This window comes from Molossus molossus, unplaced genomic scaffold (assembly GCF_014108415.1).
Source record: "Molossus molossus isolate mMolMol1 unplaced genomic scaffold, mMolMol1.p scaffold_m16_p_2, whole genome shotgun sequence".
NCBI classification, from domain to species: domain Eukaryota; kingdom Metazoa; phylum Chordata; class Mammalia; order Chiroptera; family Molossidae; genus Molossus; species Molossus molossus.
Window position 1 is genome coordinate 1,803,865 of NW_023425355.1, and position 24,185 is coordinate 1,828,049.

Here is a 24,185-nt window from a genome sequence, read left to right on the forward strand (position 1 = left end):
CAAATTCTGCTTCAAACTTTTCAATAAACAAGATAATGAGGACCAAGATGTGGTGGTTGTGCGTACTCGGGGACAAATACGCCGATTCCATCCACAGCCCAGACTGGGAGCAGTCACAAGAGCCAGAGAGAAACCCAGATGGAGAACGCCCTTCCTGGCACATCCAGGAGCTTCGGGTGTCCAGGGGCCTGGACAAAAGACCCAAGGGCTTGCCCTGGCTGGCGTGGGTCAGTTTGCTGGGTGGCATCCTGTGCACCAAAAGGTGGACGGTTGATACCCCGTCAGGGCACATGCAGGAGGCGGCCAATCGATGTTTTGCTCTCACATCGATGTTTTCTCTGTCTCTCTCTCGCTCTCAGAATAATAATTTAAAAGAGACTCGAAGGCTTGTTTTATTCTCGGCACAGGTTGGCAATGAACAGACTTTGCTAACAAGTGAATTGCAAAAAACATTTTATTAACTTTTTTAATGTCATGAACAATTACATTGGTTCAAATGGCAAGAGAAATTAAACTCATAAAACATGTCTTCTATTTCTAGGCAGGTAGAACAGGTTACATCTGCCAGCAGCCATCGTTTGGAAAAGCTGCCTTTAAAACCACCACTCTCGAGAACGTATTTGGCTTTTGCGTTTCATTCTACACGTTACAACTCTGGGGTATAAGACACGAGGTGGGTCCAAAGGGCCTCCGAGTACAGTCAAGGGCACAACATGCTGGGCAACAGAAGCCTTGGTTAAAGAACAGTAACAATATAAAGCTTTATAAAAACGATTTAAAGTCTAACATTTATAACTTCAGAGAAACAAAGGTATTTGTCTGCAATCTTTTTTGCCAGTAGAGGGCTCAGCTCAGTCAGATAGCCTCTCAGTTACCTCCACTATTTTGATTTTGGTCTTGGTTTTGGTTTTGGTTTTGCTTTTGTTTACAGATAAAATAATCCTTGCTGAGGGTTCTCATCACATCCCCATGGTCGATGCCTGCGGTCTGCTGTCTAACCGGTCTGTAATGCTGCTGCACATACTTGGCAAATGGTCTCACATGGGGCTTTATGGGGGTGCCATCTTTCCGAGTTAATGGCAGCACCACCAACCGCCCCTTGCATTCGGCACACACATAGCGCTGGACATCCAAGGATCTGGTGTAGCGCCCAATCCTAAAGAGGAAAGACACCACATAGTACAGGGTTTATCACTGTAACTTGGCCTCTTCTCTGAACTGTGGGCCTTGGGCCTCAAACTAGATTTTCTGGGGGTACCAAGCAGCGCAGTGGGCAGGCTGGCTCAAGGTAGGAGAGATTGGAGAAAAGAGGAAATGGAAAGGAGTCGAAAGGTTTTACTCCTCAAGTTAGATAACCATGAACGTACTAATGTCATCACTAAAGAACCACTTGGAGGCCATAGTAAAAACATAACTGGAGTCTGGCTGGTGTGGCTCAGTGGTTGAGTGCACCAAGAGGTTGCCAGTTCGATTCCCGGTCAGGACACATGCCCAGGTTGTGGGCCCGATCCCCAGTGGGGGGCATGCAGGAGGTGGCCGATCGATGTTCTCTCTCATCGATGTTTCTGTCTCTCTCTCCCTCTCCCTCTCCCTTTTTCTCTCTTTAAAATCAATAAAGGAAAAGATTTTTTTAAAAAAACATAACTGGAGAAAGTCTGAGAAGAAGGGACTTACCTGGTTTTGCACCGAGAACACTCATAATAAATCTTGTAGTTGATCTTGTAGTTATGGCAACGGGTGACCAAGGGCAGCTCAGGGTGCACCATGTTACACAATCTGGCATAGTATTTCCATGCATCGCCATGAGAATCACGAATGCCATCCAGCAGCCAAGAGGCCGCGTGGCATACTTCATGGACCAAAGTATCCCGGATTCGGTCTTGGAAGAAGAATAAAAAGAAAATATGAGCACTTAAACTGACGACCTTCTGGTCACTACCCAACCAGCCCTGGACTCTCCACCCCACCACACAGAAAGCCACCTTACAGTATGAACATATGCCCGCGGGCATGAGTGTTATCCTCCCAGGATTCTGAAAGTGCAATTTCTACCCACTTCAGTCCGACACGGTAAGCGGCAGAGAGCCTTGAGCGCGCGCGTCTTTTCAGAGCAGCTCTGACCTGCTCACCTTTATGTGGGCCACGGCCCGAACTCGAGCAAGCCCAGCCCTGGTTTCCGCCCCCTAGGAGCATGAGTGGACAGGGTAGGGAGCAATCAGCAGGGCCGTGGGATTTGGTCAGGAGAAGCACCATGGAGAAACTGGAATCTGAGCTGGGCCCTTACCAATGGACTGGATTTTCAAAATTAGAAAAAAGTCATTGTAGGTGTGAAAAATGTGAGCAAAGGCCGAGGCCAGGAAAGCACGTGGTCCACTCTGAGCGCCGGTGGGGAGCCAGCCGCACCAGAGCACAGGCTAGTGGTGCAGCAGGGAGCCCAGAGGCCGACAGGCGAGGGGCAGACTATGCGCCTTGAAAGTCGGGCTCCAGGCCGGCAAGCCCCGGGTTTCTTAGCAGGAAAGCAACACCGTGGTGTGCAGGGGACTGAACACAGCAGGGAGAAGAGTGAGGTGGCGAGAGCCCACACCTGGGCAGGGGCAAAGACAGAGAAGGAATGATAGGACAGTCGTGAAGATTTGGTAACCGGCTAGATACAGGGGAGCTTGAGCCTCTGTTCCCAGAAGAATGAGGAGGCTGCAGAGGGAAAGTTAGGCCTACTGGAAAGATAGACAACTGGGACTCTCAGGGACAGGGAGACATCCAATAATAATGTCCTCTAAGCAACACACAGTAGGCCTGTCCCCCAGGAATGACAGGTAGGGCTGTGACACAGGCTGGCAGAGAACACCAGATCCCCGGAGAAACTTAACAGGCGCTGGGGCAGAGAGCCCGGTGGGAGAGTGGCCACGTCCCTGCCGTGCGTCACCTGCAGAGTCGCAGACCTTTATGGAAATCTCAATCCTAGTGTAGCGCTCTTTCGGGTAATGATGTCTGCCGGAGCTGCACAGGCCAGCGGTTCTCAGCATCTTTTTATTCCAGCGGATGTCCAGTCTCTCGGGCAGCTGAGGACAAGCGGACAGTGACTCAGAAGGCAGCTCTAAGCAGACCAGAAGATGTTAGCTCAAGAGTTTTTGCAAATCTCGACACCCTAGGGGGCGTGGAAGGCAAGTGGAAGCTTAGGCAAAGGCAGTGGGCAGGCCACTGGCACTGAGGGAGACCGCTGAGAGCCTGGGGATGCGGACTTTGCGCGGCCTCGCATGGAGACCGGGTCAGGGGCAGCCAGGGTAGGTATGAATTGTGTGTGAGAGGGGCGAGGGGCAACTGAAAATGCAACTCACTTAAGGTTCCACTAATCAGTCATTGGATGTGACATCAGGAAAGGCACCAAAGAATGGGGAACCTTTAGAATGATAGAACTTTCCCTACAGAGACAATCAAGTCTGAAGAACCTAAGGAGCAATGGGTCTGTCTCTCTGCCTCCAGGTTCTCTCCAGTCTTAGTCCACACCCACTCCTGACAGATTCCTTTCTCTCAGCGGCCACTTCATATCACATCCCTACACAGTGCTGCGTACTGATTTCAATTTACTCTCCTCCAATCTGAGTTCCTAGTTCTACGCCATCAAAAAGAAAAAATAGCCCACATGTATTATTGATTATGCCCTAAGTCCTGTTCTAGGCACTTCAGGTATATTAACTTACCTAGGCCAAACAAAATTCCATGAAGTAGGAGGCACAGTCCTACACTGTCCCCATTTTACAGATGAGGAAACTGAGGAGGCAAAGGGGGCTCAAGTAACTTGCCCAAGGTCACATTATTCTTCACCGTGAACCCTCTTTCAGATAGTCAAGCCTCAACACATGCCCTCTCTCCCATCATTGTTTTTTAATCCTCCGCTTATCATCCTTCAAGAACCAGAAAAAGTCTCACTTCCTGCAGGCAATCCTATTTCCTGACTACTCGGGTCTCAATGATCTCCCCCTCTGCTGATCTCCCGTGGTAGTACCGGTTGTACCGTATATTATAATCCACACACATTTTCTACTTCTTTCACATAAGCATGTCTCATCTCCCCATTTAAACTGACACGTCTCAAGGACAGGAAATACACTGCGAGCACATCTTCACACCTCACAACACCCAAGAGTGCTGGGCATATAACAGGTACTCAGTAAGTGCTTCTTCATTGACACTACCTTGTTACCAAAGATAGTTTCATTAATCAGGGTATACAGTCTCTGAACCAGTTCATCCTTGTTTCTTTTGAAGTTCCTTCCAGAATACTGCTTTTGCTTTTCAATGTCACGAAAGAAACATCCAGGTATATTGCAATCAGTGTGTCTGCAAAAGAAAATCAACTGAGTCCTGTATCGCTGAACAAATAAATAGAAGAAATGCATACATACAGGTCAAGAGAGATGTGGAAAACTCGCTGGTCCCTCCAGGCTCTTTTTATTCTAATGTAACTCACAAACATACCTCCAGATTAATTTTCCTAGGCCAAGTTCCAATTATGTCCCACTGACTTCTTGGCCTGGCATTGAAGGCTCAGGTCAAGCTAGTCCTGATTTCTATTTCTTCTTCTTTTTTTTTAAGTGGTTGAGTTGGGAGTCTGGGCTCTCTCTACTACTTCACATTTTTTTAAAAAATTTCCTTTATTGACTTAAGAGAGAGAAGAAGGGAGAGGGAGAGAGAGATAGAAACATCAATGAGAGAGAACATCAACTGACCGCCTCCTGCATGCCTCCCACCTTGGCATGTGCCCTGACTAGGAATCCAACTGGTGACCTCTTGGTGCATGGGTGAGCCACACCAGCCAAGCTCTTTTTTGTTTTTAAGATTTTTAAAACTGATTTGAGAGAGAAGAAAGGAGGAGGAGGAGGAGGAGAAGGAGAAGGAGACAGAGGGAGGGAGGGTAAGATAGAGAGAGAGAATCATCTATAGGCTGCCTCCTGCACCCTCCCCCCCAAGAAGGGATCATACCTGAAACCTGGGCATGTGCCCTGACCAGGAATCAAACAAGCAACCTCTCAGTGCAAAGGACAATGCCCAACCAACTAAGCCACAGCAGCCAGGGCTCCTGACTTCTATTTCTAACTGTCATTTCCTCTCAGGCCAAAGTGGGCAACTTCAACATTCCCTGGATAGGAACTGTGCTTTCCCACAGCCCATGGCCGAGAATGGCCACATTTCCACTGAGAGCAACCTTCTGTGTAGCGCTTCTTAATTGCCAAGAACTTCCTTCTGCGTTATCATAGCCAATCCTCACAACCCGCCTCCACAGAAACTACAATCAGTCTTGTGATCTGCCCTTTGCAGATAAGGAAACTGAAGCTCAAAGGTTGTGACATACCCCAAGTTCACAGACATAGTGAATCTTCTGACTCAAATCTCATGACCACTCTTGTTGCCCCATCTTTCAAGGCCTAATTCAAAGGCACAAAGAATAGTGTTGAACACACAAAGGATTCGCACTTCTCATAACTATTTATTGAAATGAAAGCATTTTTATCTTGGCTAGAACAATCCACAAGTCCAAAGAGATGAGCCCACAAAGCTGGAAAGATAAAACAGGAGCAAACACAAGGAAGCGAGTTTCTGTCTTAACAGGACACTCATTAACCCTGAAGTCACAAAATTAACCCTATGGGAGGTGTCTGGCGTAAGGAGAGGCGGGAGAAGTACCAGACTAGGCAAACGCAGCTAAAGTAAAGTTCTTCATCCCAAAACCTGACATGACTAATATTTCCGCCTTGAATTACTTAGTCCTAAAAGCAAATTTGCATCCGAAAAGGTGGCAGATGAAGACCCAAACCATCTGCAGACCTCAGCAGAGAATGTGGCCCTTGCATGTGTTGGCACTCACGACAAGCAGGCCCCATGGCTGAGCACACCTTCCCCCCAACGCCTGTGCCACTGACTGCAGGAAGAGTCAACGAGACCCCAAATGGGCACATTAGACACCACGACCAGCAAGCAGCCTCCACAGGAACAGTGCTAAGCACAACAGGAAGCCTACAGACTGAAGCAGGAAGTACCAGGCAACAGTGCACAGTCCAAACAGGCTAGCCTCCTTTGCGTGAAGCAGAGGACAATGACAAAGGGGCAGCTTCTTTCTTCTGTCCCACTCCTCAGCCACGCAACCTGAGAGCGACCCAAAACACCCATTCCTATAGCAGAGCAGCTTCAATGTGCATCTAGGAATCCAGAGAAGGAGCTGGGCTGGAAGGGGGGCATCTCATAGAGAACAAGCCGAACGGCATCGGCTGCCTCATCCGCTGAGAAGCGCAGAAACAGCCTCTCTGCTGTGTTGCCCAATGCCTGGCACATCCTTCCCCCTCTCCCCTTAGGATGCACTTATTGGCCCAGAACACATGTTAAAAAATAAGCATACAGCTTTGGCCGGTTTGGCCCAGCAGTTAGAGTGTCGGCCTGCGGTCCAGAGAGACCCGGGTTTGGTTCCCACTAAGGGCATGTACCTCGGTTGCAGTTTGTCCCCGGCCCTGGTTGGGTTGTGCGGGTGGCAGTCACTCGATGTGTCCCTTTCACATCAATGTTTCTCTCTCTCTCTCTCTCTTCCTCTCTCTCCCTCCTACTCTGAACAAAAAATGGAAAAATGTCCTCGGGTGAGGATAAAAACAAACAAACAAACAAAATAAGCATACAGTCCTTCAAATGTATGCCTTCTCTTGTGAGATCATTCAGAGGCAGGTAGAAACAAGAAAAGAAAATTATACTTATTGCATCAGATTATTAAGGTAAAAAGTGAGAAGTTCCCGGAATCTAAATGAGCAACTGTATTCATTCTTTGCTTCCTCTAAGTATTAGCATGCCTTTGGTCTAAATGGCCTGTTGTTTTCAGTATCAATTATACATAGCACAATAAAAAACAGGAACTATAAGTAATCTATTTTACCCGAATGTTTAATAAAGCCTGAAAATTTTGCAAGAATATGTATATGTATATGTATATGTATATGTATATGTATATGTATATGTAGTGAAAGTAGCCAATTTCATTAAAAACCTGGAACACAGTCCTGACCGTCCCCCCTCCAACCCCAGGGGACTGGAACATCGTGTCAACTCTGCTTTCTCATCACTTCCACCGTGTGTTTTGGTTTAGAGCAAACTGGTGGCCATGAGGCTAGAAAAAGTGTACTGTTTGGTTACACACCATCCTTCTGAGCTAAAGAGCAGAGGAAACCTCAGAGGCCAGAGCTGTTGCAGGGGCAAGAGCTCCAGTTGCCCAGGAAACTGCAGGGGTCTTTGCAGAGCAGGTGCCCAGCTCTGCGGCCACAGCCTCCGCCTCCTGCTATGCCTTCCCAATTCAGGGATGGAAACTTTGTCCCCCTACCCCACCAGACGCCTTCGCCCCCTTGAGTCCCCCCACATGTGCCCAGTGGGCTGCCTAACATCTGACAATCATTCAGTCAACCCCTGGTTGGTTGAACAGGAGCAGTACGTACTTAGTCTCAAGCTTCTTAGCACACACTGCTCTGGGCTTCTTCTTTGAAGACTGAAGCTGCTTTCGTCCTTTAACAGCTGAAAAGATAACAGTACGTTTGTGCCTTGAAAATTGGTACCATCAAGCAACTGACAGAAGCCCAGGAGGAGCCCCCACAGCCAAGCCCAGAGCAACATCTCCAAGTGACAACTGTCTGTCTGAAGCCTGCATACTGCTCCGTCAGTCAGCATGAAATATTCTACAGATGTGACTTGGAGCTGCCCGCAGAGGAAGCTGGTAGGACTGTCACAGGCACTGAGACTTGTAACAAGGTCACAGGAGCATGTGCCCATGTTGGGCTGTGAGGGCACCTGAGGTGCGAGCAGTACAAGCAGCGGCAGCACCTCTGACTTGCTGAGGACGGTGACTGTCCTAGGAAGCACCGCCACTGTGTATGAAAGCTGAATCTCCCCACCATGGTCCAGCACCCATGCTGCCCGTGGCTGTAGCCGGAGACTTATGTATCAGGAGTGTCATCCACTCGTTTAAGGTCTTTATGAGGCATCTGTTACGTGCCAACTACCAGGCTAGACCCTGGGAGAGACCGGAAGATGAGGACGGTCCTCCAGTCAGCAGGCTCACCATCTACTGGGGGGGTGGGTTCAGATGTGAGTGCTTTGGGAGAGGCAGGGTCTAATAACCATGGGAACCCAGGAGGGAGGAGCCACTCTGACTGAGAGCTTCCCATGGGAAGTGACAACTGGACTGCGTCCTAAGAAAAATGAGACGCCTCAGGACAACAAGCTCAGGGAGAAAGCACTCCAGGCAGATAGAATGGTGAATACTAAGACTCCCCATTCCTTGAAATATGCTGTTCATTGGCCACTAGGCAGCCGCTGAAATGGCACAGGGTTGCCAGGCAGGAAAGGCCAACCTGACAAGACACATATCCAGGGGAAAGGGCAAGGAACACTGGGCAGGCTACGCACATTCAGGGGACCAGGGATACTTGGCTTGACAAACTTACCAGGTGTTGTACATATATTTTTGGTTTTACATTTTCTTTTCCTTGGTTGTTCCTCCACAGGTTCAAGCTCTGCATCCGATATATTTATATCTGAAAGCTCTACTTCAATCTCAGCCACATCTGGTGGTTGGGAGAGATTTTCACCAGTAACATCAGATGAATTATACTCGGAGAGAGCAAACTGCTCCATCTCCTTTTCGACTGAGAAAATGTGGCCCTCATCAGCTGTATCGTCTTCTATGATCACATCCATCTCCTTTTCGACTGAGAAAATGTGGCCCTCATCAGCTGTATCGTCTTCTATGATCACAGGGACCACCACATCACTACTATCATCATCATCATCATCATCATCATCATCACTGATGATTATTGGGAGCTCCTGGCCCGTAAACTTGTCAGTATCACATAACACTTCCAGAATCTCATCTGAAATTCAAGAGGCACATTCACAATATAAGCAGACTTTCTCCACCCCACCCCCGCCCCCGCCCCCGCCCCTCAACCTTAGATTACCGAGCAGAAATTAAACAAGCAGAAAACTGTGACATTATGAATCAGTTAAGAATCAGTTATTCCAGATTATTTTCCCTCTATTACTTTTTTCTTTACAGAAAGCCGTGACAGATAAAACAGCAGTCCAAGTCCAGAGGCAACTTTCAAATCACAATCTCTAAATAGCACGATGTAGGTGATCAGAGGTTCCCAAACACAGGTCTGCAGACGTATATTTTCACTGGTCCACAGAAAACTAAGAGACAGTAGAACAATACAGTGCATTTTTCCCCCATCAAGTTCAATTTCTATCATTTAAAGGACTGTCCTTTGAGATGATGTCCTCACTAAGCTTTCGGCACTTTACTTCATGAAATCATGGCAATAGTAGATAGCAGTTGGAGTGTATTTCTGTATTCCCATCATCAGGCAAATTAAAAACGGGCAATTCTACGCCAAAATTTAATTTTCTAACTAGTCCGTAAGTACGAAGCTTTCAGAACCACTGATGGGAGAGTGAGGAGTTAAGTTCTGATGTCAGCACTGAGAGGCCTTGGGGACATTCGGAACGTCACCGCCATCAGTTGAAGGTCCCTTTCACCTGAAAATGAGGGGTGGCATGTCTAATACCATCCGCTCTCTGGAGTCTGTTCAGAGCTCAGCTTCTAGATTTCTATGATTCTGGATGTAAACCAGAGCAGAGACAAGATGTGAGAACATATTCATGGCACCAAAACTCTTTATGGGAAAACTGCGGATTTGGGAGAACATATATTGAGACTCTCATCTACCATTTGAATTAATTATCAAAGAACTTCAGATACGCAGTAAGGAAAGAGAAAGGAGTGGGTGTTCGTATGGTAAGAAGTCATGCTTCCCAGAAAACTCAAAGGTTTCCCACCTGCAGTTGAAATTTTAAAAAACGAACAGTGGAGGTGCTCTGCTCACAATCCATAAAACATGACCCCGCCCACTGACAGAGGTTAGAAGTGAGGCTGGAAGTATGTGTTAAAGCTCCTCCCGCCTTTTCTTCTGTAAAATTACCAAAATTCGTGATAGTAGCAAAGGAAACGGCTTGTGGAGAACAGGGAAGAGACAGGCAAAGACAGTCCTTTGGAAACCTCTTCATCCCTCTGTGACGGAAAGGGGTGCCCACAGTGCCAGTCTACCGGTCAGAGAGGTAAGAGCAGCCTGAGTTGGAAGTTCACCCTCAAAAACTATGGGTCTTCTAATTCAAGGAGTCAGCAGCTGGTAGTCTATGGTGATGGACTGGTTTCTGGCTCTGTCATGCTCTACTCTACAGCTAGCTTCTGGGGATCCCTTTGCTTGACAGCGCCTGGACCCCTGTCCTGCTCAGGCAGATGTACTCACAGCTGGAGAAGAGGAAGGAGAAAAGAAAGTCAAGTGGACAGGTGGTGAAACAGGAGACTCGGGTTCTCGGCCACCTCTCCTTTCCCTGTGTCGTATCCCAGGTTAGCTAGGAAGTGCTAACCAACAGTAGCTCTGGGGTAGTTACCGAAGTAGTAACCAGTGCTTTAACTGGGCGCCTATGTATATGCCCTACACCTTGTACTGAGCAAACAAAGAGGAATAAAATACTACCCCAGATGCTTCAGGAGCTCCTAGTCTTCCTACGTTTCAACCCTCTGAGCTGGGAGTAAAGCTCCATGCCTCCCACAAGGTTCAAAGGACCTCTGAATCCAAAGACACAAGGGTCTGCTGTGGGAAACAGGCGGTGAGAAAAACAGGAATCTCTAGAAAATGTAAAGGGAGTAGCGACAGGCAAAGACAAACAGCCAGGTGGAGGAAGCACGGATTCCCCAGGAAGTCCCTGCCTGCTGGCCCACGATCATCGCCCACCCAGGTCTCCATCGGGCAGAGAGCAGCCCAGCCTCTCTCTCACGCCTCTTTCCTCCGCTCTGTCACTCCCCCAGGGAGAAAAAAGAAGGGCCACGGGGAGGAGCAGAGCAACCTTCATTCTTCTCAGTCCCTGTTCTTGACTGGCTTCCCTCTGCGCCCTCGACGCAGGTGAGAAGTCTACTGAGAGCAATGCCCAGGGTCGAAGGCAGCGGCAGGAAGTCTCCCGAGGGGCGCAGGGAATCCGGCCTCAGCCACACCCCGCACAGGAGGGAAGAAGTGGTGGCGCTCGTGCTGAGATGCAGAATAGAACTTGGCTGCCTTTTCCCGACAGGCCTGTGGATGAGCTGCAGAGCTCTGCTGCTTCTCTAGTCGGCGGGGTACTTGCCTTCGCTGCTGGTTTTGGAGATCTCACTTCCATCTTCCTCGGGGAAGTGTTCCTCATCGTCATCGGACACCAAGTCAATCACCACACAGCTGAGTGACGAGACAAGGGAACACCAAAGAGAACTGTGAGTGCCACCTTCTTTCCATGCGCTGTCTACCTCTCCTGCAATGGACAGGGACCTCTGACATGTCGTGGTGATGTGTTTCCTGCAGACACCGTACCCCTTCTTTGGAACTACTCAGTCATTATTCCTAACTTTCCATCTTTCTACTCAACCTTTCCATCTGTCTCAACCCTTTCCAAGGAGCTACCTGTCAAGGGTGAGAGTGAAATGAGCTGTCAGAGGGTAAGTGCTCAAACGGCTTGGGCAAGGGGTGGGGCAACTGTTTGGGAAGATGCCTAGGTAACTGCCAGGTGCCTAAGAAACCTCCTGCAGCCTTGGAGAGGGCGGCTCCCCGCCAGTGCCCTGAGCCAGCACCACTCCCTGACTGACAGGCTGCCATGGCAGGAGTCAACCTGCTGATGCTGAGCACCCCTCTGGGGCCCTCATTCTCCACTGGCCCTGGTCTTTGGGTCAGAGTTTCCAGGAGGTCGAAATTCACCATCTTTCTGTGTTTCCCAAGTAGTGTACGATAAGCCTGATATACCTGTAGGACAAGAACAGTTAGAGGATTTGAGTGCACCTGTTACAGATACAAACCCATTAACCCATTCCCACCGTATTCACCACGGGCTGCCGAGTTGCTGGGCCTTTGCTATCCCGTTGACCATTCCATCCTTAAACTTGTCTCTTTTCTTCATCTCCAGAATGTTCTGTTTCGGTCCTCTTCTCACCTTTCCATCCACTCCTTCTCACTCACTCCTCTCCCTCATCTCACTCCCGGAGGTGAGCCACAGTCCTTTTCTACGAATCCAATCAATTCCCTGGCACTGGGTAAGCATGACCTATCTGTCCGCCCAATCCTTTCTGTCCAGTCCAACTTTGCTTCTGACTTCCAGCTCCTCAATTCCAACTTCGTCCCTGAAGGTCCTGCACGTAGGGGCGATTTGTAGTTGGCATGCATAGGGTCAGCCCTCCCAGCTGCCGACTGACAGTGTCTGTTCCCAACACTCCGGCAACCATCTGGACTAATCCCTGTCTGTATTCTACTGAGCCTTAAATGTTTTGGATCTCAGCCCTGCCTACTGGCCCCTTAATTTCAACATGCCCCAAAATGAACTCCTCACTTTCCTCCCCCAAATCCACCCTTCCTACGGTATCCCACAGAGAGAAGCCACCTGAACCAAGATCCGGGGTCTCTCCTGGGAGGGCTCTTAAAACAGATTTTCTTTCCATATTTAGTCTAGGAGAGGCAGGAAAAAACCAATTTTTCTATTTAAAAATTGGATACTTTGAAACTTATTGAATAAGGACTTTATTATGTATAATATTGCAAAGCAGACGACATCTAAGGATCCATTATAAACCACTTAAAATGTCAATGGCAGTGATGGAAATATTCTGCATCTTTGACCATGGTGATGGTTATGCTACAGTATTTGAGTTTTGTCAAAATTCATCGAACTGCACATCTAAAAAGTGTGCATTCTGCTATATGTAAATCAACCCTCAAAAAACCTGACTTAAGTATAAATAATGAAACCAATCACTTCCAATAAATAGCTTTATACAATGCATTATTTACTTCCAGAATTTCAACTAACTGCAACTGCTGACTTTATATACTTGTCACACACTGGTGCAGGCTTGACGGCTCACATGTTTCACAATAATCAACAGAGAGAAAGCAGAGCTGGCCAGAGAAATTTTCCCCTTTAACAGCGCTACCTGGCTCCATGGTCGGGGAGGGGAGGCAGGGATGACCAATTCACATTTCTACAAAAATTCAAGGCGTCAATGTGGAAACCACAGTCATCTAGCACCGTATTTAGGATTTATTCCAGTAATTTTTTTTTTTTTATCCTCACCCGAGGACATTTTTTGCATTTACCTTCAGATAGAGTGGGAGGGAGGGAGGAAGGGAGGGAGAGAGAAAGAAACATCGATGTGAGAGAGACACATCGAGTGGTTGCCACCCACGACCCCAACGGGGGCCAGGGACAAACTGCAACCAAGATACGAGCCCATAGCGGGAACCGATCCCGGGACTCTCTGGTCCACGGGCCGATGCTCTAACTGTTGAGCCAAACAGGCCAGGGCTGTTCCAGTAATTATTTTAGCATCTCCTCTACTTTGGCACCTGCAGAGAGCTCATTAATGGGAATAGTAGAAGATGATGCTGAGAGATAGGAGGGGATCCGACCACAGAGGGCTTGAACAACCGGGCTGGACAGCTTGATTCTCCTATGACGAGTAATTGAAATAGGGGATCACTATGGCCAAAGCCAAGCCTCTGGAGATGAATCTGGAAGTGAGATGCAGACTGGATCAGAGGAAGAAGAGATCAAGGGGAGGAACCACTGAAAAAACACTCTTGCATTAACACAAGAGTGACTGAGCAGGGCCTGTGCAGTGGAGGGTGAAAGTTAGGAGATGGTTCATGGAGACGTTATGAAGAAGAATCTGATTACTTAGAAAATGGGCCAGAATTAAGGAACCTAGTATTTTGAACCTGGTTGTGAGATCAAGCACTCATTAAGATCATGAACATGGTGTTCACAGAGGAAAAGTGATGTCCATTCTCAAATCTTTTGACCCAAAACACTGTTCTTTAAAAAATGTTAAATTTGCCCTGGCCAGTGTGGCTCAGTTGTTGGAGCATTGTCCTGTACACCGGAAGGTTTCAGGGGTTCCATGCCCCGTCAGGGCACATACAGAGGCAACTAACTGACGTTCTCTTTCACATCAATGTTTCTCTCTTTCTTCCTCTCTCTCTCACCCCTCCCCTTCTCTCTAAAATCAATAATCATATCTTTAGGTGAAGATTTTTTAAAAAGTCAAATTTCACTAATTCTCCTACTTACTCCGAGTTCCCATTCTGAGTGTTCATTCTGGTCACACCTAAATCAGAGAGAGAAAGAGGCCATCAGAAAGCATCCGAATCGTGATGAAATCTGGCGACCCATGTTTTTAACCCCCTAAAACCAAAGTCCACAAATTGGAACTGGCTAAAATCGATGGTGGACTTTTAGATTTCCTGTGAGGGGCAGAGAGGAAATAAGAGTAAGGAGATCTAGAATGAACAAGGTAAAGGAAGCAAATGAGAAAAAGAGCTCCCTCTGCTCTTAACAGCAAGGACCTTCACTTTGTGTCCCCAATCTAGAGAGAGCCCTAAAAGAGACAAACCCGGGACCAGCTCACATCCAATGTCCCAAATCACATTTCAGTCTTTCAGTCATCTCTACAAAGACATGGTCAAAAACACTTTAAAGTGTAAATTACTGCTTTGAATAAACTGTACTTACAGGGCTCAAATTCTTCATCGCTGCTGGAGTCCACAGTAAGAATGCTACTACAAAAATAAAATACACACTAATTTAGATAAAAGAAGGCATAAGAAACCAAATATCAAAAATCTCAAATGAAGAGAACTCCCCCGCCCCATCAGAGTTTCTGAAATGCAAACGGTTTTAAAGGCTTATGACATTAGGATCACAACAGAAGAGAGTAGAAAAATTCGAAGCAACTCAGTCTGGACTGCAGAATCAAAGACAGGGGAAGAATGGTAGTGGAGTATCATTAGCTATCAGTGAGAAGCCTGTCTTCTGCCAAATGATTTCTTTCTATTTAAAGATATTAAAGTGAATTCTGAGAAAGGAGCCACAGGGGAAAGAACTTAAAGATGAAGAGAATACAGTTAAAAATGAAAAGGGGGGGGGACCAGCAAGGAGGACATCTCTTGAGCCTTGACTGCTTGAACAGAGCTGCTTATTGCGACCGCTGTCTAGGTAACAGACAAGTGCTGGAGTCTGTTTCCTGGGGAGCAAACGATGGGTGATTTCAAAGCTGCAGCTGAGCCATGATGTTAGTTAGGGCCTCTTGTTCTCCGCCTCACAATTTGCGGGGCCCTTGTGCTCATCTGCCCTGCCCTGTGGTGGCCTGAGGTGAGCACGTCCTGCCTTGATGAGCTATCGCATCCATTGTCAGCCACGCCCGGTACAGATCCACAATCCAGCATGGACAGGTCATGCTGCAATAGGCATCACTTCGGTGCTGAAACTGGCTACATCCCAGGATCTAACCACAGGTCATCTTACCATTAGTTATTGTGACAGGGCTCACAGAGGGGACCAAACGTGTGAAAGAAAGTGAACATAAAAGCAGATATTTATATGGTTTTACATAATAGTTACAAGGTTTTACATATAAAGATGTAGCCGTAACCACTTTTTTTTTTTTTTTTGGTACATGCCCCTAGTGGGAACCAAACCCGGGACTCTCTGGTCCACAGGCCAATGCTCTGACTGCTGAGCCAAACTGGCCAGGGTTTAACCACTTCTTGATGACTTTTATTTTAGCCTTGAGGTTGATCACCAGACTGACTGTATACTATTTCAGTCTTTCAAGATACATGCTGGCTAAAGAAGAAAGTACTGTCTGGCTGGTGTGGCTCAGTAGTTGAGCATCGACCCATGCGCCAAGAGGTCACCAGTTCAATTCCCAGTCAGGACACATGCCCAGGATGTGGGCCCAATCCCCAGTGGGGGGCACGCAGGAGGTGACCAATCGATGTTCTCTCTCATCAATGTTTCTATCTCTCTCTCCCTCCCTCTCTCTAAAAATCAATAAAAAAAGAAAAAAAAATTTAAAAAAGAGGGAAGTACTAATTAGGCTTTGACCAATTAAAACCAGTCCCCCAGCCTTTGCATTATGTACTTCATTAGTACTTCTGCTTTCAAACTGCCAGAACCCCTTCACTCCGTTAACAACCTTGTCTCACGAGTCACTGGGAAAATAGAAGCAGACAGGAATGCCCTCATCCTCCCACCAACAAATCTACCGTCCTCGCCTTAACTACACCCGACTCTGCCTTCTCTATCCTCCGCAAGAGAGTAGTGTCCCTACCAATATCTAAGGCCAGGTCCTCCCTTGTACTTTCAATCTCCTCCACCCTGGCCTTCTCAAGAAGTTTATTCCTGCAATTTTCTGTACTGCATTACTGTCTCTCTCTCTGGATCATTGGTACTACTATCCCTAGACCCCATGTCCCCCCAGTTTTATATTTCTAGTCTTGAACTCTGCACTGAACCCCAGCTATACGTGTACCATCTTGGGCATTACTAGGTATTTAGAACATAACATGGCCAAGACAGAACTCTTGATTTCCTCCCTCAGTCCTGTTCCTATACCAGTCTTACCCATCTCAGTCAATGGCACCACCATCCGTCCACCCAGTAACAGAGACCAAACACTTAGGAGTCATCTCCTTCTCTCACTTCCCACATCCAATCCATCAGCAAGACCTGCTGTCTCTACCTCCAGAGTCAACTGCATCTAATCTCAAACATCACTATATGTACCTCTAAGAAAGAAAAAAACACTACCAACTGATGACATGCTATCAACTATATAATGTATTCCAATTTCAGAAATGTTGAAATGTGAAAAAAATGTCTCAGAATGGATGTACTACAATATATCCGACATTCATCCAAATCTCTCCAGCTCCACTATTACCACCCTACTCTAAGCTACCGTCACTTCTCACCCAACTTCCGCGAATCCAGTTCTTGGGCCTCGGTTGTAAAAGAACTGTTTCTCTCATAGGGCTACTGTGCAAATGAAATAAGATAATGTCTGCCCTCCTATAGGACAGTGTATTTCTCCCCCATCACAGCACTGAATCACACTGTGATCGCCTGTTTCTATGTCTCTATCTTACATCGCAGAGGCTCAGCTGTTCCACTGTGTTACTGAATGAAGCTGTACATTCCTGGCCGCTAACAGAGATGTCAAACAGAGGAGTAACACACTGGGTAGGAGGCTGGGCTCCTACGATTCTAAGATCCTTTTTCATACTTCTCATTTTATAATGAAGTTATACACTCTACAGACTCTAAATAAAACAAATATGTCCTTTTTAAGAAAGTCGTTTTGCCAACAAACTAGGACTAAACTAAAAGAAAACAGCATTTTTCAAACCTCACCAATCATCATCATGAATGTTCAGCTGGCCGGCCTCTCCTTTGGACACGTCCTCACCTGTGGTCAAGACAAAGATATACTTTTTTAAGAAAACCAGAAACAAGAACACGTTTCTACATTGTGCAATCATCTCTCAGCAGTTTCTTCACCCTAATTTAAAAGCAAAACTTTGGCCCTGGTCGATTTGGCTCAGCAGTTGGAGCATTGGCCCGTGGACCAGAGAGACCCGGGTTCAGTTCCCACTAAGGGCACGTACCTTGGTTGTAGTTTGTCCCCAGCCCCGGGTGGGGCTGTGTGGGTGACAGCCAGTCCATGTGTCTATCACGTCAATGTTTCTCTCTTTCTCTTCCTCCTTCTCTCCCTTCTGCTCTACCTGAAGATAAATGCAAAAATGTCTTCGCATGAGGATAAAAAAAAAATTAAATAAATAAAAGCAAAACTTAGCTCTGTGAAATGAGAAGTATTTAAATGTCCTTGCTGCAGACTGCCTGGATGTAGAAAACTATAGACGAGGAGTAGGTACACACCCTTCTCCCACTTTGCCCCCATCAATCAGAAAGTCCAAGGCACCTCCTGTGAAATCACAACACCCATGTGCTATGGGGATGTGCAAGGACAAGCATTTGTTCATGAGCAACCAGAAAACTTTTCTCCATGTTGTAAGGTTTTAGCATGCATTACTCCTACTCAGTCTCCTGCCCAGTGCTCTCTTTCCCCGAATTTCCTACCCTCCAAACCTGCCCCTCCACTCCCCCACTGCCTTCACTCCCCTTACTCCCACCTCACACCTCAAGGAAGTCTACCTATCCAGCTTCAAACCCTCTATCCTCACCCATCTCTCCACCTCCCTACTCCTGCTCCCAGCTAGTCTTACACAGACCAGGCCACCACACACCTCACACATCTCTCTCCAACCACCTCTCTCCCAAGCCCCATCCAACCTCCTGCTGGTTTTATCCCAATCAGGCCACCATCCCTCCACACCTCCATCTTCCTACTCCTGCCATCTGCCCCAACCAGCCTTCACCACTCAGGCCTCAATTCACTGCTCACCTCGCCCATGACCCACACCCCCATGATCCTGGCCTTCTCCTGGCCTCTACTCCTCCACTCACCCACTTCTGTGCCCTCCCCACATTCCCCATCCCACCTCTTTTCCTGAGGATGTCTTACACCAGCAGGTTTATACCACCCTCCAACTCCAGCTTCCCACTGCCAGCCAAACAGGCCTTGACGACTCCTCTCAAACCCCTCCAAGTCCCCTTTCCTGCCTCCTCTCTTCAGGATGTCTTTCACCAATGGGACTTCACCCGTCCCCCACTCCTGCCTTAGGCCTGGACACCTCCTCTCACATCTGCTCCCCCACCATACTCCTGAGTCCCCCATCCACCTCTTCTCCTCAGGAGGACATATACCTGCAGGCCTAAACCCTCCCCCACTCCCACCAAACAGACCTCCACTCCTCCACTTACTATCCCCTGCCCCCCCTCTTCCCTCACTCCTGCTTCCCAGTTCCTGCCAAACTGGCCTCACTCCTCCACTAACCCCACTGTGCCCCCCCAACTCTTCTCCTCTGATGGTCTTATAGCTTCTTCTCAGGTCTTATACCTCCAGACCTAAATCCCTCTCCCACTTCTGCCTGCAGCCAATCAGGCATCAAGTCCTGCCATCAGCCCCTCACTCCGCCCCTCCTGATTCTGCTCTTCAGCTCTTACACTAACAGGCCTTACCCCTTTCCCACTCCCACCAATCAGATCTCCACTCCTTCACTCACCCACCCCTCCCAACTTTTCTCAGTAGTTCTTACATGGGATGACCTACACCGCTCCCACCCCCTTCCACTTCCGGCCTCCAGCCAATAAGGCTTCGACTCCTCCACTCTCCCCGCCCAAAACCCCTCCTAACTCCTCTCAATAGTTCTTACATGGGATGGCCTACACCCCATCCCCCACTTTAGTTCTCACCTCTGCCAATCAGGTCTCCACTCCTCCACTCACCCCGCCCCACACCCCTCCTACTCTTCTTCATAGTTCTTACGTGGGATGGCCTACACCCCATCCCCCACCTCTACTTCCCGCCGCTCGCCAACCAGGTCTCAACTCCTCCACTCTCCCCGCACTGCACCCCTCCTATCTCTTCTCCATAGTTCTTAACGTGGGATGGCCTACACCCCATCGCCCACTTCTACATCCCGCCCCCTCCACACCCCGCCAACCAGGTCTCGACTCCTCCGTTCTCCCTGCCCTGCACCCCTCCTATCTCTTCTCCATAGTTCTTACATGGGATGGCCTACACCCCATCCCCCACCTCTAGTTCCCGCCTCCCACCAACCAGGTCTCCACTCCTCCACTCACCCCACCCCGTACCCCTCCTAACTCTTCTCCGTAGTTCTTACATGGGAGGGCCAACACCCCATACCCCACTTATACTTTCCGCCACTCCCAACCAGGTCTCGACTCCTCCACTCACCTCGCTCTACACCCCTACTAACTCTTCTCCGTAGTTCTTACATGGGATGGCCTACACCCCATCCCACACTTCTACTTCCTGCCCTGCCCCCCCCAACAACCAGGTCTCGACTCCTCCATTCTTCCCGCCCAGCACCCCTCCTATCTCTTCTCCATAGTTCTTACATGAGATGGCCTACACCCCATCCCCCACCTCTAGTTCCCGCCTCCCGCCAACCAGGTCTACACTCACCCGCCCCTCGAAACTCTCCTCAGCTTTTACAGGGACAGGCCTACACCCCTCGCCCTCCTGCCAAACTGGCCTTTACTGCTCCCTTCACCCCGCCCTGCCCACCATGCCACCTTTTCTCCTCAGGTTTTACACCGGCAAGACTTCACCCCTCCCCACACTCCCGTTTCGTGCCCTGCGCCAAACCTGCGTGAACTCCTCCACTCATCCTGCCCAGCCCCCCGCCGCCTCTGCTCCTCAGGAGGTCCTACACTGGCAGGCCCACACTCCTTCCCCCACTCTCACCTCAGGCCTGGACGCCTTCATTCACACCCGCCCCCACACCCCGCCATACCTGTGTGCCCCGTTCCCACCTCTTCTCCTCTGGAGGACTTACCGCTTCTTCTCCTCAGGTCTTATACCTCCAGACCTAAATCCCGCCCACATTTCCACCGGCCCGCAGCCAATCAGGCCTCGAGTCCTCCACTCACCCCCTCCTCCCACTTCTATTTCCTGCCTCCAGCCAATCAGGCCTCGAGTCCTCCACTCACCTCCCCCTCCCACTTCTATTTCCCGCTTCCAGCCAATAAGGCTTCGAGTCCTCCACTCACCCCGCCCCATACCCCTCCCAACCTGTCTCAGCACTTCTTACATGGGCTGGCCTACACCCCATCCCCCACTTTTACTTCCTGCCTCCCACTACCCAGGTCTCCACTCCTCCACTCACGACTCACCCCTCCCAACTCTTCTGCGTAGTTCTTACATTGGCTGGCCTACACCCCATCCCCCACTTCAGTTCCCGCCTCCCGCCAACCACGTCTGGACTTCTCCACTCACCCCTCCCAACTCTTATGCGTAGTTCTTACATGGGAGGGCCTACACCCCATCCCCCACTTCTAGTTCCCGCCCCCGCCAACCAAGTCTCGACTCCTCCATTCTCCCCGCCCTGCACCCCTCCTATCTCTTCTCCATAGTTCTTACAAGGGATGACCTACACCCCATCCCCCACCTCTAGTTCCTGCCTCCCGCCAACCAGGTCTCCACTCACCCCGCCCCTCGAAACTCTCTTCAGGTTTTACAGGGGCAGGCCTACACCCCTCGCCCCAGTCCAGTTGTCCACCACCCGCCAAACTGGTCTCTACTGCTCCCTTCACCCCGCCCTGCCCCCCATGCCACCTCTTCTCCTCAGGTTTTACACCGGCAAGACTTCACCCCTCCCCACACTCCCGTTTCGTGCCCTGCGCCAAACCTGCGTGAACTCCTCCACTCATCCTGCCCAGCCCCCCGCCGCCTCTGCTCCTCAGGAGGTCCTACACTGGCAGGCCCACACTCCTTCCCCCACTCTCACCTCAGGCCTGGACGCCTTCACTCACACCCGCCCCCACACCCCGCCATACCTGTGCGCCCCGTTCCCACCTCTTCTCCTCTGGAGGACTTACCGCTTCTCCTCAGGTCTTATACCTCCAGACCTAAATCCCGCCCACATTTCCACCGGCCCGCAGCCAATCAGGCCTCGAGTCCTCCACTCACCCCTCCTCCCACTTCTATTTCCTGCCTCCAGCCAATCAGGCCTCGAGTCCTCCACTCACCCCGCCCCGCACCCCTCCCAACCCGTCTCAGCAGTTCTTACATGGGCTGGCCTACACCCCATCCCCCACTTCTACTTCCTGCCTCCCACTACCCAGGTCTCGACTCCTCCACTCACCCCTCCCAACTCTTCTGCGTAGTTCTTACATGGGAGGGCCTACACCGCATCCCCCACTTCTAGTTCCCGCCTCCCGCCAACTACATCTCGACTCCTCCACTCACCCCGCCCTGCACCCCTCCTAACTCTTCTCTGTAGTTCTTACATGGGAGGGCCTACACCCCATCCCCCACTTCTAGTTCCCGCCTCCCGCCAACTACATCTCGACTCCTCCACTCACCCCGCCCTGCACCCCTCCTAACTCTTCTCTGTAGTTCTTACATGGGAGGGCCTACACCGCATCCCCCACTTCTAGTTCCCGCCTCCCGCCAACTACATCTCGACTCCTCCACTCACCCCGCCCTGCACCCCTCCTAACTCTTCTCTGTAGTTCTTACATGGGAGGGCCTACACCGCATCCCCCACTTCTAGTTCCCGCCTCCCGCCAACTACATCTCGACTCCTCCACTCACCCCGCCCTGCACCCCTCCTAACTCTTCTCTGTAGTTCTTACATGGGAGGGCCTACACCGCATCCCCCACTTCTAGTTCCCGCCTCCCGCCAACTACATCTCGACTCCTCCACTCACCCCGCCCTGCACCCCTCCTAACTCTTCTCTGTAGTTCTTACATGGGAGGGCCTACACCCCATCCCCCACTTCTAGTTCCCGCCTCCCGCCAACTACATCTCGACTCCTCCACTCACCCCGCCCTGCACCCCTCCTAACTCTTCTCTGTAGTTCTTACATGGGAGGGCCTACACCCCATCCCCCACTTCTAGTTCCCCGCCTCCCGCCAACTACATCTCGACTCCTCCACTCACCCCGCCCTGCACCCCTCCTAACTCTTCTCTGTAGTTCTTACATGGGAGGGCCTACACCGCATCCCCCACTTCTAGTTCCCGCCTCCCGCCAACTACATCTCGACTCCTCCACTCACCCCGCCCTGCACCCCTCCTAACTCTTCTCTGTAGTTCTTACATGGGAGGGCCTACACCGCATCCCCCACTTCTAGTTCCCGCCTCCCGCCAACTACATCTCGACTCCTCCACTCACCCCGCCCTGCACCCCTCCTAACTCTTCTCTGTAGTTCTTACATGGGAGGGCCTACACCCCATCCCCCACTTCTAGTTCCCGCCTCCCGCCAACTACATCTCGACTCCTCCACTCCCCCCGCCCTGCACCCCCTCCTAACTCTTCTCTGTAGTTCTTACATGGGAGGGCCTACACCCCATCCCCCACTTCTAGTTCCCGCCTCCCGCCAACTACATCTCGACTCCTCCACTCACCCCGCCCTGCACCCCTCCTAACTCTTCTCTGTAGTTCTTACATGGGAGGGCCTACACCGCATCCCCCACTTCTAGTTCCCGCCTCCCGCCAACTACATCTCGACTCCTCCACTCACCCCGCCCTGCACCCCTCCTAACTCTTCTCTGTAGTTCTTACATGGGAGGGCCTACACCCCATCCCCCACTTCTAGTTCCCGCCTCCCGCCAACCAAGTCTCGACTCCTCCACTCACTCCACCCTGCACCCCTCCTACCTCTTCTCCATAGTTCTTACATGGGATGGCCTACACCCCATCCCCCACTTCTAATTCCCACCTCCCGCCAACCATGTCTCCACTCCTCCACTCACCCCGCCCCTCGAAATTCTCCTCAGGTTTTACAGGGGCAGGCCTACACCCCTCGCCCCAGTCCAGTTGTCCACCACCCGCCAAACTGGCCTCTACTGCTCCCTTCACCCCGCCCTGCCCCCCATGCCACCTCTTCTCCTCAGGTTTTACACCGGCAAGACTTCACCCCTCCCCACACTCCAGTTTCGTGCCCTGCGCCAAACCTGCGTGAACTCCTCCACTCACCCTGCCCAGCCCCCCGCCGCCTCTGCTCCTCAGGAGGTCCTACACTGGCAGGCCCACACTCCTTCCCCCACTTTCAGCTCAGGCCTGGACGCCTTCATTCACACCCGCCCCCACACCCCGCCAAACCTGTGTGCCCCGTTCCCACCTCTTCTCCTCTAGAGGACTTACCGCTTCTTCTCCTCAGGTCTTATACCTCCAGACCTAAATCCCGCCCACATTTCCACCGGCCCGCAGCCAATCAGGCCTCGAGTCCTCCACTCACCCCTCCTCCCACTTCTATTTCTCGCTTCCAGCCAATCAGGCCTCGAGTCTTCCACTCACCCCGCCCCGCACCCCTCCCAACCTGTCTCAGCAGTTCTTACATGGGCTGCCCTACACCCCATCCCCCACTTCTACTTCCCTGCCAACCAGGTCTCAACTCCTCCACTCACCCTGCCCAGCCCCCCGCCCGCTTCTGCTCCTCAGGAGGTCCTACACTGGCAGGCCCACACTCCTTCCCCCACTCTCACCTCAGGCCTGGACGCCTTCACTCACACCCGCCCCCACACCCCGCCATAACCCTGTGCCCCGTATCCCAACTCTTCTCCTCTGGAGGTCTTATACCTCCAGGCCTAAAACCCTCCCCCATTTTCGCCAAGCCAGCAGCCAATCAGGCCTTGATTCCTCCACTC

At 50.4% G+C, this 24,185-nt stretch overlaps 1 protein-coding gene across 1 annotated transcript; it reads right to left on the reverse strand.

Annotated features, from left to right (window-relative positions):
* Nucleotides 1-867: 867 nt before the first annotated feature.
* On the reverse strand, nucleotides 868-20,593 carry GCNA (germ cell nuclear acidic peptidase). Its single transcript, XM_036271110.1, has 12 exons — nucleotides 20,524-20,593; nucleotides 17,299-17,353; nucleotides 14,617-14,660; nucleotides 14,176-14,212; nucleotides 11,239-11,300; nucleotides 8,791-8,900; nucleotides 8,472-8,727; nucleotides 7,467-7,542; nucleotides 4,194-4,338; nucleotides 2,924-3,059; nucleotides 1,675-1,879; nucleotides 868-1,156 (listed from the first exon to the last, which is right to left on the reverse strand). The coding sequence occupies exons 1-12, from the start codon at nucleotides 20,591-20,593 to the stop codon at nucleotides 868-870; spliced, it is 1,485 nt and encodes a 494-aa protein (XP_036127003.1).
* Nucleotides 20,594-24,185: the final 3,592 nt, after the last annotated feature.

Bases quoted from the DNA above. Each gene is read 5' to 3' on its own strand.
- GCNA (XM_036271110.1), bottom strand. From the start codon at position 20,593: ATGGGGCGGGGTGAGTGGAGGACTCGAAGCCTTATTGGCTGGAAGCGG. The intron at 14,213-14,616 runs GTAAGTACAGTT...TCTCTGATTTAG, and splicing joins CGATGAAGAATTTGAGCCCT to GTGTGACCAGAATGAACACT. The intron at 1,157-1,674 runs GTAAGTCCCTTC...TTTCCTCTTTAG, and splicing joins TGTTCTCGGTGCAAAACCAG to GATTGGGCGCTACACCAGAT.